The sequence below is a fragment of the Opisthorchis viverrini genome (assembly GCF_000715545.1).
Source record: "Opisthorchis viverrini unplaced genomic scaffold opera_v5_8, whole genome shotgun sequence".
NCBI lineage: Eukaryota > Metazoa > Platyhelminthes > Trematoda > Opisthorchiida > Opisthorchiidae > Opisthorchis > Opisthorchis viverrini.
In genome coordinates, this window is record NW_008751664.1 from 1,928,973 (window position 1) to 1,944,177 (window position 15,205).

The 15,205-nt window shown below is 42.9% G+C and overlaps 1 protein-coding gene across 1 annotated transcript; it reads right to left on the reverse strand.

Moving 5' to 3' along the window:
• Window positions 1–6,343: 6,343 nt before the first annotated feature.
• Window positions 6,344–7,738, reverse strand: T265_00799 (hypothetical protein; the record flags this gene model as incomplete). The annotated part of the gene is made up of 1 exon (XM_009164671.1): window positions 6,344–7,738. The coding sequence occupies one exon, from the start codon at window positions 7,736–7,738 to the stop codon at window positions 6,344–6,346; it is 1,395 nt and encodes a 464-aa protein (XP_009162935.1).
• Window positions 7,739–15,205: the final 7,467 nt, after the last annotated feature.

Consider the following 15,205-nt stretch of genomic DNA (forward strand, 5'->3'; position numbering starts at 1 on the left):
TTCAAAGGCAAGCTCTCCACAAATAGTAAGGGAGAAAAGAGCAGTGAATCGTTGGACATTTAGGGTCAAACTGAGCGCTTCGTTGCGGAAACGGTTCTCGCAATAATGGTAGTACAAAAAGACTCGGGAATTTTCATTTAATCGTTTGTCCTGTAAGTGATTGCGACCTACGCTTAACGGCCGAGGTGCATTTTATGGATACTTCACATATTGGGAATCATCAACAATGTGCGCCTCCTTGAGTGAAACTTACACTTGAGAAATCTTTACTCAAGAAGCTAGGTAGCACATGACAAAGTGATGTGGATTCCAGGAGTGAAGAATGAGGTGTACTGATCCCATGCGAGTTGCTCACACTGCTGACTAGCCACTCTTGGTGGAATGCTTGTGTTGAAACTATTAACCTGACAGTCTTGAAATCGAAGCTCCGTGAAGTTTTGAGGTGCACACCGATGGCGATTCCCAATAAGAACGAAACTGCTCTTTCTAAGCTTGAAGTTCCAGATGTATGAGTTATTTCATCGGTAAAACACGTAGGTACAGTCCACCATAAAGTTTCTACTCATAACCTAGTAAAGAAAAAAACAGTGAGTGCATGGATGCTGTAGCGGTACATGCAGATGGCTTCAGCAAGTAACCAGATCGTCGAGTTTGAACTTATGGTGCAGTAGGAACCAAACGATATTCAACAGGTCATTCAGCATCAGACTTGCCCTCTGGTCCCTGAATTTGGCCACCCCATATGACGCATAACAGTGCTTCTGATATTTCCTCTGGCTCCTTATACACGGAACCAGTTTGTAACTGTTAATGTAGCCAGAGAAAGAAAATGACATGTTTTGGGCGGTAGGGTTTTCACCGAAGTAAAAGAAAACACAGAACAGATTGCGCAAACCATGATGCTCCCTCTGAGGGCTAGAATAATTTAACAGAATATTCCGTTTTCGGAACAGGACAGAGGTAGGGAAATATTTAGTGTTTTGCAATGAATAAATTATAAGAATCTCAAAAGGACCAAGTCCCCACGAATTGAAGAAAAGATGCTAATGGAAAACTTTGGATTTGTATGAGTGAAACTCCAGCAGAGCCATAGCTTTGATGAACTGGGTGACTATGCAGCAAGACCTTCCGTGAAAATTAAGGAAAACCAAAGTGATAGCGCTATAGCCACTAGTTCCTGCGGAATTCATAGTGACTGTCATTTTCTGGGCTCCTAGGACAGTTTCCTACTTAGGCGACTTTGCCGTTTTGGTATTTTTAACTGAAAATACATGTTTTGACGCAACTAACGGTCCCAATTAAACGTGATAATCACCCGATTCTCGATTAGATCCAACCTCCAGCCCGCGCTTTTTAAGTGACATTATACTGACTGGATTGTCGTTCACACGACTCACAAGGTAAAACCTGCAGATTCTCACCTGGACATGTATGGTGTGAAATTGTGGGCAAGAGAACAAACAAACAACAGAACCTATTGTCCGTGAAGAGAAACTTTAAGAACTTCAGTTACAAATCTTATTATACCTAAACCCTGGTCCCCAATGCCAGGTGACGCCTGTTGCACACTGAACCGACATTTGGAGGACAAAAAGAACTCGAATGAAGGTCTGAAGATAAAGTTGTGAGAAAATTCGCCCAAGAATGTGACACCAGTATAACATTGCTTCGTAGTCTCACCAGCCCGTTGATACTTTGGTCCTTCAACTTGTCATATCACAAGGCAACTCACAGTCACACCTGTTGTTATAATACTCCTCTTATCAAGGTATTGTACCAGTAGAGTGGGTTCTCTCAGAAGCGATCATACTGAAGACAGATATCTCCCTCCTCCTTCAGATAAAACTTGATGCTGAATTTTATCGTAAAAGTCTACTCTAGGGAGAGGCCAGGTCTTTCCAGTGGGAGTTATTATAGTTGTGTCCAGATGACCTCACCGTGACGTTGCACTACCGTATATGTCTGCGCATAAAACAAAATATATTCTAGCGAGTTGTTTAAATACGGGAAAGTTATTAGAGAAATTTCGCAAAATACAAGGTTGTTTTGGTGTCATAATCACTAAATAAAAAGAAGCCTCAAAGCTCGAGTTACCACGCTTTTGTTTAACCATCGGCGTGGCTAAAAGCCGGGCCTGTTTTCCTAAAGAAAACCGTATCTTGATAAATCAAGCTTGTTGGTGATGATATTGGTTACTGTAGATAGGCTGGCTAGTTCCCACTTTTCATTCAACAGTTCTGGCGTTTGACTGTTCGAGCCTTGAATTATACTATTCGTGGCTGCAAACTATTGGGCCAGCGTGGATGACTATATTTCTGTTGAACTAATTAAATGTGTAGCCACTGATTCCCAACAGCGGTGTATTTTCCAGTATCTACAGCCATCAGAATGTTCCTTAAAGGATACGCATTCGTTGGTTTGCCCAACTGGCTGGGGTCTTTGAGACAAACAGACCATCTATGTAAGTAGGTTTGGTCTACCTGCATATGACGATATGCATAAACGATATACATCTTGCTTAAGAATGCAGTGCCATTCGAGGAAGATCCTTTGAAGAAATATTACCAACAGGAGTGTTTCCCCGTGAGGAACCTCTCTTTCGAACTATACAGCACATATCCTACCACGAAAGAAGACTAGTCTGGTTGTAGCCGCCCGCTTCAGAGAATTGTTAAGAGTACGCGGTGTAACGTTTTCTTACGCAGATTCCGTAACCTCGAAAACTAACCATGACTGTTCATGGCTGAGACACATTAACACAAGAGCCAAAATATGTCTAATGAGTACCAAATCCTGCATCTGCTTCATTGTGAGTGAAAGAGTCCAAAACTGCGGTGGTTTACCTTCATGCTGGCATCTCAGATGGCTCATCAAGAACACAGTGAATGCACGCTGGCTGATCATTTAGCAGATCGTGGTATCTTGAAACGGTTAACTCCAAGGGCATATCACCTCCTTGTTATCGAAGTTTTTCTCCTTAAAGCAGACCAGTTCTTGAGAAAATTTGCCCAAGAGTATCGGATACCCTAGTTTTGATTTTCATCTTTGTACTCCACAAATGGACTCGTTTGTGAGACTAGTCAATGTCTGAAGATATTTGTGGGGTTTGACCAAAGGAGTACATAAACAACATTCTTATGGACTGTTTATGACACTCAATCCCTCATAGGTAAACAGCGAGATCATAGGTGAACTCAGCTACCATATACTGTCATTTTCAACGGATCGACGGAACATACCCTCGTGATTGCGGGTCTACTGGTCAGAGGGCAATCTAACTGCATAACGCTTATTCATCCACAGGCCAGAGACACAGTTGATCACAGTGGTTCGATATAGACTGTGAATGCGCTTAGGTAAGTGAGATAACGGACGATTTCTCGGGTAGATGATACATAATGTGGAAGCTCATCAACCAGTGGCACTTGTCTCTGTCATGGAAAGTTTGCATTCGTGGCTGAGGTGAGTGCTGGCTGCATGGGGCCATATTGATGATCATCACGTTCAAAACTTGAGTACTCAATCCGTCCATTACCAGATCTTCCAAAAAGAGGAAGAGCCGCGAAATATGTGACGCTATATTTCAAGAATCTGTCTCTGAATTTTCAAGCAATACTACAGATGGAGTGTCTCCCCAGGAGGTGTGCTTTCAAGAATGGCGTGGCTTGCTTGTCCTTTATACGTTCTTCAGCTTCCAATACGAAGAACTATGTGGAATTGCTTGGAAAGCTAAGCAGCTAATGCGCCAGTAGTTGCTGCAGTTCCTCATTTCGATGCTAGTCAATCCACGTCTGATGGTAGTTCTTGTCTGTTGGAAGCATTCCGTTTCATCCACTGATACACGCTGATCAGTGGCAATCATGTGTGCATGCAACATACCCAACCCAGCGTGCCCTAAGGCAATTTTATATTTTGGAGAATTTTAGAGTAGTTAACATCTGGTCACTCTTACCTATGCCGCGATCTCACTCCATACAGTCAATTATGCGTATACTCTTAATTTTTACTTCAAACGGCTGATTGCCGTGGCTCAAAAAGACGGCAGGTACTTCATCCTTTTGGCGGAGAAGCTGAGGGTTTCCAAACCAAGGCTTCATGTCCGATAGCCTTGAATCCAGTACTATCTACGTGTTTAAATGTGTCAGGAACAACAAGCATGCTTCGGTGGTGGAATTGTACGTTTCTAGCGCAAGAAAAACTGAAACAATGAAATCCTGGGTTGTGAACAAGCTCAAATTATCGGCCATAAGATCTGCTTCAGAAGAAACGGTTCTGAACCTAACTACACAAATGCGGTAGCACTTCAGCCAAACAAGAGATAGATTTGTAAATCCTGGGAGCACTCTGAAATATGGTTGTGACCATTCTAAGTGGAATGTACCTGAGTCTTTGGTGGAATTATGAGATACTGGCAAACTTATCAAGGCTGGATGAAAGCAACAAACAATGGTTTGAAGTTAAGCAAAATGTGCGTTTATTTGATACCTGCCCCTTTCAGGGAACCTTCCTCGTGGAGATGTGTTTTCCTGAACCAAACCTACCGACGTTGGCATTCAGTACTTCAGAAAAAAGAATTTGCATCTTTTGGTTTAGGAGAAATTCGGACAACCATGATACTTGAAGCACGTCACCATTAACCAAATAAGGCGGTTAGACGAAGTAATTCGTGGCTCAACTAATTTTAAATTCGACTCCAGAGCAACCAATCATTGACCAAGCAAGTTAGGTACATGATGTTTTTTTCGAAAAACGACACGATCCATTCAAATTAAGCTCCAGGTAAAGCGTAGTTTAATATGAACTAAACTATAGTTTTTGCTCCCCAGTAGTGCGTCCAATAGGAAGCCAATGAAATCAGAAACGAATCGGCTCATAAAATTGGCAGAAGGAGAGCCTGGTGAGTCACATTGTACCGATGGAAAATTCTTCTGTTTACACTGAATTGAGTAAAAAGGTCTACTAGGATTAATCTCTCCTATTAGGATTGTAGAAGCGTACTGGATCCACTTTGTGTAATAGTCTAATCGGCGCCACGAACAGATGGTCCGCAAAATGTGGCCATTCACGTGGTGAGCAAGTTAAAGTCCCACACAAATACCATAGCCTCAAGGCTGTACTTCATCGTCTTGCAACTGATTTGTGCTTGGACGAATACGCTGATGTAATAGACGCCATTTGGAACATACCCTAAAAGAGTTATACAAGACGGACGGCGACACCTGTCGCGCTAGAAATATATTGGTAACCCACATAATTCAGCAGAGCTAGAGTTTGAATTTTCCCGCAACAGATGTGACTCTCAGCCGAGAACTAACTTACGCCGGATTCATTTTGTCGTTTCTTTCAATTGCTTGTCTGTCTAATGTCTCGTCTGCCAAATGTGACCAGCTGCAAGCAGCTAAACTGTTGATCCGAAATCTCGGCTGGAACACCAGTTTTCCCTGCTTTTGCGTATCGGTCAATTAAGTTTCCACGCAAGGAAAAAAAGGACCTGGGCCAAGTTCGAGGTAGCCCTCATTTTAGTGAGACTACTGCCTTTGACCGACGCTATTCGTTCTATTTCTGATAACTTACGTGTTTGGTATTGAACAATTACCGTTTTTATTGTTTTAATTTCCTTTTAACTGAGCTGAGCAGTGTCCAAGCAACAGGTATGATTGCCTCTGGGAATAACTTAGCCTTCTCTCGATTGTACGCATGCTTTTTCACAAATTATGTTGGCAACGTCCCTAATTTGACGGTCTTGGGAACTCCAAGCAAAAAGTAATCGTGTACTTTTGTGCACATTTTTTGCCATATTTAATGGTGGATGCTTTTTTCAGGCTCCTTGGAATGTAAAATTCTTAGTTAATTTACCCACGGCTTATCACGGGTACGATAATAAAAAAACTGTTGCGGATGGAGTTCCACCATTCCGGATGCTCTTCTCAACTGCACCCCCTGAAACTCTGTCAGAGCACACCAGACTATTAACTCATCAACTGACACGCCTGTTTTGAAAAAAACACTCATATTTTGTACAGATTGTAGGCTGGCTCAGATAACTGCATGTAGACACATCAAGATGAAGAATAACCCCGAAAAAATATTGGTGGTTACTCACTCCATGTTACGATTACGCAACATTCCATTTAGTACAATCGCAGTCATGGAAAACCAGGCTTCTGTCTTGCGCAACACACGAAAAAAGTCGTTTACCTGATAAGTTTTCCGACTGCATCAGTGCGGTGACAAAAACTGGGTGTTGTGACATTTACAAGCTGGTCTAATAGAATCTGATTCACGTTTGGCGTGAGTTGATTGATCCTCATGGAGCAATTTGATGCCCGATCTTTTAATTCGTCTATCCTTTCGTGTGTATTTCTCTACTTTCCTCTCCGCTGAGTTGAATTCGTATGGGTTCAAGAGTCATTGGTTTCTGGTTCAGTTCGTAATCCCCAGCCCAAGCAGGTGCCGAATGGTTCAGGTTAGAGTCACCAACACAAAACTTTCCAAGTTTGGTTTTAAGATTCGGAACTTCGTACTGAAGCACCGGTCTATGAATCAGAGTGCAGAATGCCGCTCGAAAGTCGCGTTGTAGGAATCCGTAGAGAACAGGGTTCACGGCACTATTTGCGTAACCGATCCATGTGAGGAATGTTGTAAGACGATGTGGTATTTTACAAGACACCGTACAGAATGCTTGCACCAGATAAGCTACGAAGAATGGTAGCCAACACAAGCTGAAGAACCCCAACAGAAGCCCTATTGTTTTGATGGCCTTCAACTCAGTTTTGTGGACGGACGCCGTTTCCTTACGCGTTCGTTTCAATTCTATTGAGGGACTACTCGTGGCGCGTCGAGTTCGGATAATTCTCATACTGATGCCATCAGTTACTGATAAACGAGAGAGTACACTGTGTACCAATAGTCCATGACGATTCTTATTAGGCTGTCTTCGTAATTCCGCTGTCCAAGTTGTCTGTTTTGACTCTTCTTGGGCCTTGTTTTTTTCCATCGCCATGGTGTCCGTTTGTCCGCTAGTGCCTCCCTGCCCGACACTTGAAAATTTTATTCGAGGATCTCGAAATGAAGGCACTCGTATTTTCCTCACTTGCCTAAACTGTTGATGTGCAATGTATAATATACGACTGTACAATGTCACACAAACCACAAAGGGGACGTAGAATGATGTGGATGATGAAACAACTGCGTAAATAGCGTTAACTTCAAGTTCACACAATGGTGGACCTGTATCGCGAAAGTTAATGACTGTGTGATTATCAGATGAACTATTGGTATGTACGTGAAACCACCCAAGATGGATTGGAAAAAACGATATGGCTGCACTGGTCAGCCATATCACAACCATGGAGACACGAATCCTCGTTTTCGTCACGAGGATCCCATAACGCAGCGGATAGGCAATAGCAAGATATCGGTCGAAAGCAACAAGACACAAATGTAAAATGGACGCGGTACAGCACATCACGTCAGACGACATCCACATATTGCACAGGACCAAACCAAATGGCCAGTATTCGAGCACAAGATAAACCATAGACCATGGCATCACAAATACGGATACACAGATATCCGCCGCAGCCAATCCGGATAGAATGTGGAAACAGAATTGAGAACGTAACCGCGGGAAACGTCGTACAGAAATCACAACAAGTATGTTACCCAGGAGGGCTAACAGTGTGAGGAACGAAAGTGACAGAAGAATCAGTGTTATCATGACTGTACCTGTGGCCATGGTTACCGCGTGTTTTGCGTAGTCACGTTGAATAATCCGCTTACAGCAGCCTTGGGAAGTCCATCGGGCAGCCAAACACCAACAAATTTGATTGTATCAAACAGACCGATCGCTTACTGATCGACCTCTTTGCGCTTACCGTTCGGCCAATGAAAATTGTGTAACGCGTCCACGAATGAGTTTTTACTATGATTCGTCGAAACTTAGTGTAGCCCTTTGTAGGTGTTTTTTTCAGTAGCTTAACTGAGTTACTGACTATATCTACATTTCTTCATATACTGTCTGAAAATCTACTTACCTGACTCTAGGATACAATCAGTACTCTAAAAATTGCTCTCCAAAAAAGGCTTCCTATGGAGTCATCCAAAAAGCAACTTCATTGTATCCAAGCCACTAAAAATATCTGCTAAGTGTACTACATAGAGCCATTTCCCTCCAAAAAGCATAATGTTTTCAGAATGACCTCATCGAGAACAAAGGGCTGATCCATGCCAAAGCAGCGTATATTCTCTCACATCTGTTTGCATCGTTCAAACTTCGACTCTTGGAAGGCTCCTACATGAGACCCACAAGGAACAGGACAGCTCTATTGCTCAAGCTGAAAAGTTCAGAAAATCCCTAAAGCGCGGGCCAGTGATGGTAATCTTATCCCCGAGAAAGCCTCACTCACCAAACAGCGTCACTTCAACCGAGAAACTCCTTGGCTGGTAAAGAAAAGCAATCAATTGAGAGATGCTTATGTTCTATATGGAGAAAACCAACCACTCTGCTCACGTGTTAACCCTATGTTGTTTTGTCGTAAAAATAGACTAATACGTCGAAACAGAAAGCTTCTGTTTGAAGAACATCATCAAATTCCGTCGGGTTTCGACGATCGTTTATATAAGTAATCAGAGCGACTCGCAAAATGGTAACTGACTCCCTCGCTTCGCCATAGTGCAATTATTCTGTCTATTCAACATTGGCTCGTAGGTCAAAGCTACAGTTAAAGCTACGGGCCTTACATCAAGTTGCTTTGTTTTGTCTCATCAGCACAACCTTGTTTTTTGCTACTTCAAACTTTGCATACCTGATCTGTCATCAAGCGATCGAAGCACAAATGACGTTTGAACTAGGATTTAACTTTACAAGAGTAGCCATATGTCCGTGACGAAGACGAAACAACAGAAACTCGACCCAGCATTGTGGTCACAACGATGTTTCGCTGACACCGGAAGTATACTAGTGACAGCTTGAGGTTTGTACCGAACTCCGTTCTAGGAACCACCTACAGCCGAACATTTTGAGGAGCCAAATGGGTTCTTAAACATGAAGTGCCTTGAGGCCTCCTTGGGAAGTTCATGCCAAAACATGTTTAGGAGTTACACGCACAGTTCGCAAACAGTGATTTCCCAACTACTAAATGACATCGGACTAGACTGGGGGAATGAGATACATTTAAAAATTTGTTTCCGTAGTAGAAAGGGCGTTGACCTTTCAACACTGGCAGTGTTTTCTGTTTGAAGTAGGACAAAAGCTTCAATAGGTATCGTGAGAATTCCTCGTCAGCCCGTGGAATGACTCAAGAATATACGATATCACACCTTTAACGGATCGGCTGGTTGTGCATTTCAGTCCGCAGTTCTGATATTAAGTGCTTGCACAAAATCTCAAGCATCATCGCTGTGAACGGAGAACCACTGTGACAAGTGTTCAACATTGGACAAAGCTGCAATGTTGCTAACAACGAACACCGGGCACAGCTTGACATAGTCAACTCTTCCATACATCTGATTTTAAAACTGTAGTGCTTTAAGGCTACCAATCGTCAGGCTATGAGCAAGGTATCACTCTGCAACCATAATCACTCAAGCGAACAAACGAATAGCAAGCCAACGAAAGCATTAGATCACACAGTATTGTCAGTTATTGTACACTGGAACCTCGATCAAAGTGATCAAAAATCTGGTGAATGTAAGAGTAGATGAGTTTTCTCGATACCGCGATCTTTCATTAAAGTTGCAAAAGCTGTGATAATCACGGTAGTGAATGCTAAAAGAATGGTGTTCCTCTGAGATGCAGCTGACCGGAAATTTCCGTAATAAGCCTATGCCCCGTCAGAACATTACTTATAAAGTCTAGTTTAGTGCATTCATTTGGAAGGAGATAGGGCTTCTACAACACGAAGACCGGTGCCCCAAAGTTAATGCGTAAAAATGGGATGAGATAGCATATTTTCATCAAAACTGATGACTGACTGACTTTAATCAGTAGCAGTGATACGGTGCTTTTCCAGCTGTCGCAAGCCTCTTCAAACCACACAGCTCAAAGATATGAGGCCGTGACTGAGTTGAAGGCAATATGGACGTGCTCAAGTCTCTCTTGTCCGGTCCATATGGATCAATTTTGACTTTGCATGAACTCTCTAATCGACCGATGAAATACCCCGATAAAACTTAATCTTGCATTTATGATGCAAGTTTATTGATTCGCCTATAGAGAATAAATACTGCAGTGCGTTTGAAGTGAATGAATGATGCGTTCAACCGAATATTTACACATTTACACATTTTGTACGCGAACTCAAAAGCGTGGATTCTCAAGAAAAAAGTCACCGAGAGTGTGAATGTTATGCTCTGTATTCAGCGGAGGATGAAGTCCAAAGCCTTTTTAATGTAAATTTTCAGGGCTATGGTAAAGATTTAAGGGCTTAAAAGCATTATCTACATTATCTTTGCTAGTGAACNTTACTCCCACCGACAGTCATATTTTATGCGAACATGTCGCGACTATCACCTGCAGTGGAACTGAAGTCTGAGCCCAGTTAACCTCATGAGGCCGATTGCTTCATTCTACCTAGTTTCACACGCTGCATTCTGTCTGCCGAATGCAGGTATCAAAACGAAACACGCAAGTAAACCCAAGTTTAGTCGTTATTTTCAGTCTGAAATCGAACCAGTACTGACTTGGCAGTCTATGTTCAGGATGGGGGTCGGAACGTTACTGTAATCAAAAGTTCTCGAACTCATTTTGAACTTAAAAAAGGCGGACCACTCCGGACTTCCAAAGGCCTGTCGGCGAGAGTTACTCGCTTCCCGCAAGTGTGACACACAGCAATATTTGTGAAAAACAACCCATATTTCACCAGCCTCTTTGAATAAAAATGCTCACTAGGCTTTTTTTTCTAGATGAGTGACGTACAATCACCTCTGATTCAACAACAAAGCGATCAACGCTCCGAACCAAGCTCGAAACCTGCTGCATACTAAAATATTGACCCAAGTGGATAGACTGGGTGGAGCATTCAGAAAATAGAATTTGGGTGTATGAAAAAGCTCACAACGCAACTAAGACGAAGAAATGAAATGATTATCAATGCACGGTTGAATGCATCTTATATGTATATAGAAAACTATGCAGTGGTCTCAGAATAACTGCTTAAAATTCGCAGAAAATGTACGATTGGTTTTGTTACATTCCGTTGCACCAATTTAAGTCGTCCAGTTTTGATAGTCTTGATCAATAGCTAAGAATGGAATACTACAATGGTCCCCAAGCCTACAGTGGAGTTATCTGATAAGTAGGGTGTTGGAGGCACAACCATCTCCCCGCGATTAGCCTGTCGTACTTCATAACTTTGACTGTCTTGAGCCCATCAGGAATGTGTCCGTTTTGTTAATATGTAGTACACAGTGGTCTTGCCATTACGTAAACAATATCACAACCAGATGTACTCTTTCGCTGACTACGGACAACTGAGTTAACCGTAGACAAAAGCCATCGAAGGTACGGTATAAATGCCGTTCGAATCTTCGCAAACCAAGCTGGCTGAAGCATACGGACGAGATGCCGCTGTAAAGTAGCCTTACTTTATTTCTGTGGAGATTTCGTCGCGTGAGTGAAGTTAATCTATTCTGAAAAACCAGTGAGCAGTGTGGAGCAGTTTCATCCTTAGTGGGAACCATCAGCAGTGCGCATCTCGCAAAACTTTGTAGAGTCTCGAACCCGCGACCTCCTGGCTGGTACTATAAACCCTTAACCGTTTAGCCACGAGCGGCTGATCAGCAGTGTGATCAACTTGCACTTAGGCAGGTTATAATGCCGCTCGTCCTTCAATCATGGGATCCACGTCACGTGGTCACGCGTGTTGACTGGCTCCTTGAGCAACGACTTCTTAGATGTTCGCATGACTTGGCACCATGCGATCCGAGGACCCTAAACATTTTCAGACCTTCGGTTGTCGATTCCTTCGCATGAAAGCAGGTGATTTCTGAGTAAAGCATAATTACAACGAAATAGTGCCCAGTCGGATTCGTCAGAACAATTGATAAACCTGATCGGCTAATGGTGGTTGGAATATGTAATGCGCAAGCCAAAACGCCGTCTACCAAAGCTATGACTGATTTCTGCTGGGAACTTTTGTTTTCATTGTTAACGGAGCGGGCTACGATACGAAGTGAAATGAAGGCACCTACTATCATAATGAGTGCTGTTAATCATCCTTAGGCCCATGTGGCACTTATCACACGTAGTTTCAATTCATTTAAGACATCGCGCATAATCTCTCCCAGAAAGAAGCATACTGCCATATCCTGGCCAAAGTATCTAGCCAAGATTCATCCGCCACAGTGTGTCTGGCACTTGTTGAGTGAAGTCTGCACCAGGTCGATTAAAATAATGATTTCTCGTCCAAATATGATACCTTGGCACGCTTATCTCTTTGATATCTTGAACCCATCGCCACACAAAAAGAAAAGAAATTTTTGAGCGGAGTTAGCTTTTAACCACCAACATTTTGTGCGCCAGCAGTGGTTTACGGTAGGTGTTTTTTTGGCGCCTGAGGATGATGGTCATTCCACTGATGGTCACTGATGATGATCACAACACTCCCCTTTTTGTTCTGCCCTTCACCATGGTACACTGTAGCCCAGATTGTGAAGCAGTTGTGCACCGGTGTTCGCTACTGACGTACCCTGTCGATGTGAATGATGGCACTTTTATGTGTATATACTACTGGAGATGGATATATACTGTTCTACAGTATAGGGTAATCGGAGTGTCCTGTGTGCCCTTCGGACAACTTAGTTTTACGAGGCATTCTTTCTCAGTTGATCACTATATATTTACTCCGTCCCAATTTTGTGATTTCTCTAAAAGTTGCACTCTTTTGCTTACATTGGCGCCGATTACATGGTCACTTATGCCCTCTATTCTCCCTCTGCCGAACAAATTCCAGATATTTCCATTTGTCAGACGGTACAGCATCCTTCACCTGATTCAGTCTTCTTTCACGGATACTTCATTCCACCAAATCTTGTTTGTATTGCATGTTTCTTTGTTTGTGTTCAGCCCCCAGCACGACGTGAAATTGAGACTGTTGGAAGGCTTTTATACCTGGACGGATAACACAGCGAAACTTTGATTCTTGGAAAGGTCATTTGAATAAAGTATAGAAAAATATTTCTCAATTTGTCGAAACCACTTCTAAAATGGCACGAAAAACGAATGATCGGATGTGCTCCCTCAAAACCACTTGTCCAGACCGATTATGAGAAAAACAGGTAGGAATCCCATGTTAGCATGTTCACTAGACTATGAACAACGGTGCTTTTCTAGTCACTAGAGTTTTCTGGGGTTTTTACGCTCGCAATAGCAATGTGGATTAGATAAATTCCTTCGCTGAAGATATCACTGAACACCCCTTTCATCTCCCACTGCAAGATGAGTTGCCCACAAACACATGACAAACATCTGATTCTATTAAACACACCGCATTCACCGGTGAACATATAAATCTCCATAAGGAGAGACGAACGACCCAAGGCGCACCTTAAATGTTATTCGGAATTTCTCATGCCTGTGCCCTGAGATTAGTGGTCTTACCATGACCGTCTAATTAAGAATTTGATTTGGTTGGCAAATCACCGGTAGATTCTTGCTGGAGAAACGATTTCGCTGACCTTTCAGCATAGCATGCAGATTCAAATCTCAAATGCCTTTGAACGCAACTTCACGACTGATTGGACAGTCGTTCTAGAGCCTTGTGTGAGTGAGCTCATATCTCTCACTTTCCAGAGATAGGAAATCATTTCCCTGTCAGTTTGAGCTACACTGGCTTGATCTGAAAGCAATCAGTGCTAAACGCATTGAAGTCATAGCTGACCTTTAAATGTAGCAATCACAGACCACTGGTCTCACTAAGGTCCTAGCAAAAGATGGACAACCAAACAGTGGAACCACTGTCATATTATGTTAGCCCATCGAATAATTTAGTGACAGCATGCCATAGGTGTCAAACCCCACCTCCAGGCCCATACCAAGCCTTGTCAAGCTGGCTTGAAGCGTAAGTTAACAAGTCTTGACCGAAGTCAGTGCGCTAATTCTGTTATGTGTATGGTGTCATTGTGTCGAATTTGGGTAGCTGGAGTGCGTTTGCTGGTGGTTGATCAGATGACCATTGATCTGTTCCACGAGGTTTGCATTTGGCTTGCAAACGTTTCGTCCCCAGTCGAGGAGTCCCACTCAACCGCACGCTGAAAATGTCTCTTCGAATGAGGATGAAACGTTTGAACTCCAGACTCGGCGTACAGATCAACGTCCATCTGACTAACACCCAGTGTTATGCAAATGTTTCAGTCCCGTACTAATCTCATTTTACACACAAATGCTATGAATCGAACTGTTACACCTAACAGGCCGGCAGGAAACGGCGACGGAACGTGTCATGTGCTTGGTAGTAATTTTCTTCATCCTATAACCTAGATATCGATTGGGCACACGCATTACCTTTACCCGGAATGCAAAAACAAGCAAGCTGCGAGTGAGAGTCAGCTGCCGTAAAGAAAATGCCCATCGAACTCAGGTAAGGCTAATTTTCGTTATTGTGGCAACATATGACCTATTCTAAAAATGAAACATTTAGGGTTACCTTGAATACTCTACATCCGTGTGTCTGTCTGTTAAGGTGAGTGCTGCCCAGGCCTGGTTATGCTTACAGCATGCCTTAGCATTCGTGGGCAATCTCAAAGTCATCATATGGTCACTGCTTCCGAGCATGTATGTTTAGCTCATCATCACTCAACGGACATCACAGACTGCCTCACTAGTACAAGGTTGCAGGCACACAGTTCGTGAGAATCAAACAAAGTCTGATTGGATCTCTGGAGCTTATAAGTCAATCAAGCGGATTTCTAATGGGCAAAAGGCGCCAATCTGGAGATCAAAGACAAGAATAAATGCTATACTCAAATGGCTGGGTTGCATAACGAACAAAAATAAAAGACGAAAAAACACCGTCTAGATGGAAAACATCGGTGTATGGATAATGGGATAGTTGGTCCTCGTCAAGAATATTCGTACTTTTGTAAAGACTAAATCAACCTAGTGTTAGGGTATTAGTATTAGTCGTTAAGCTGTGGCACCCTTTCGAAGCCTAGCTGCCATGCCACACGAAGGAGGCACGAGGGCTGGGATACTGCCAGGTCGCCC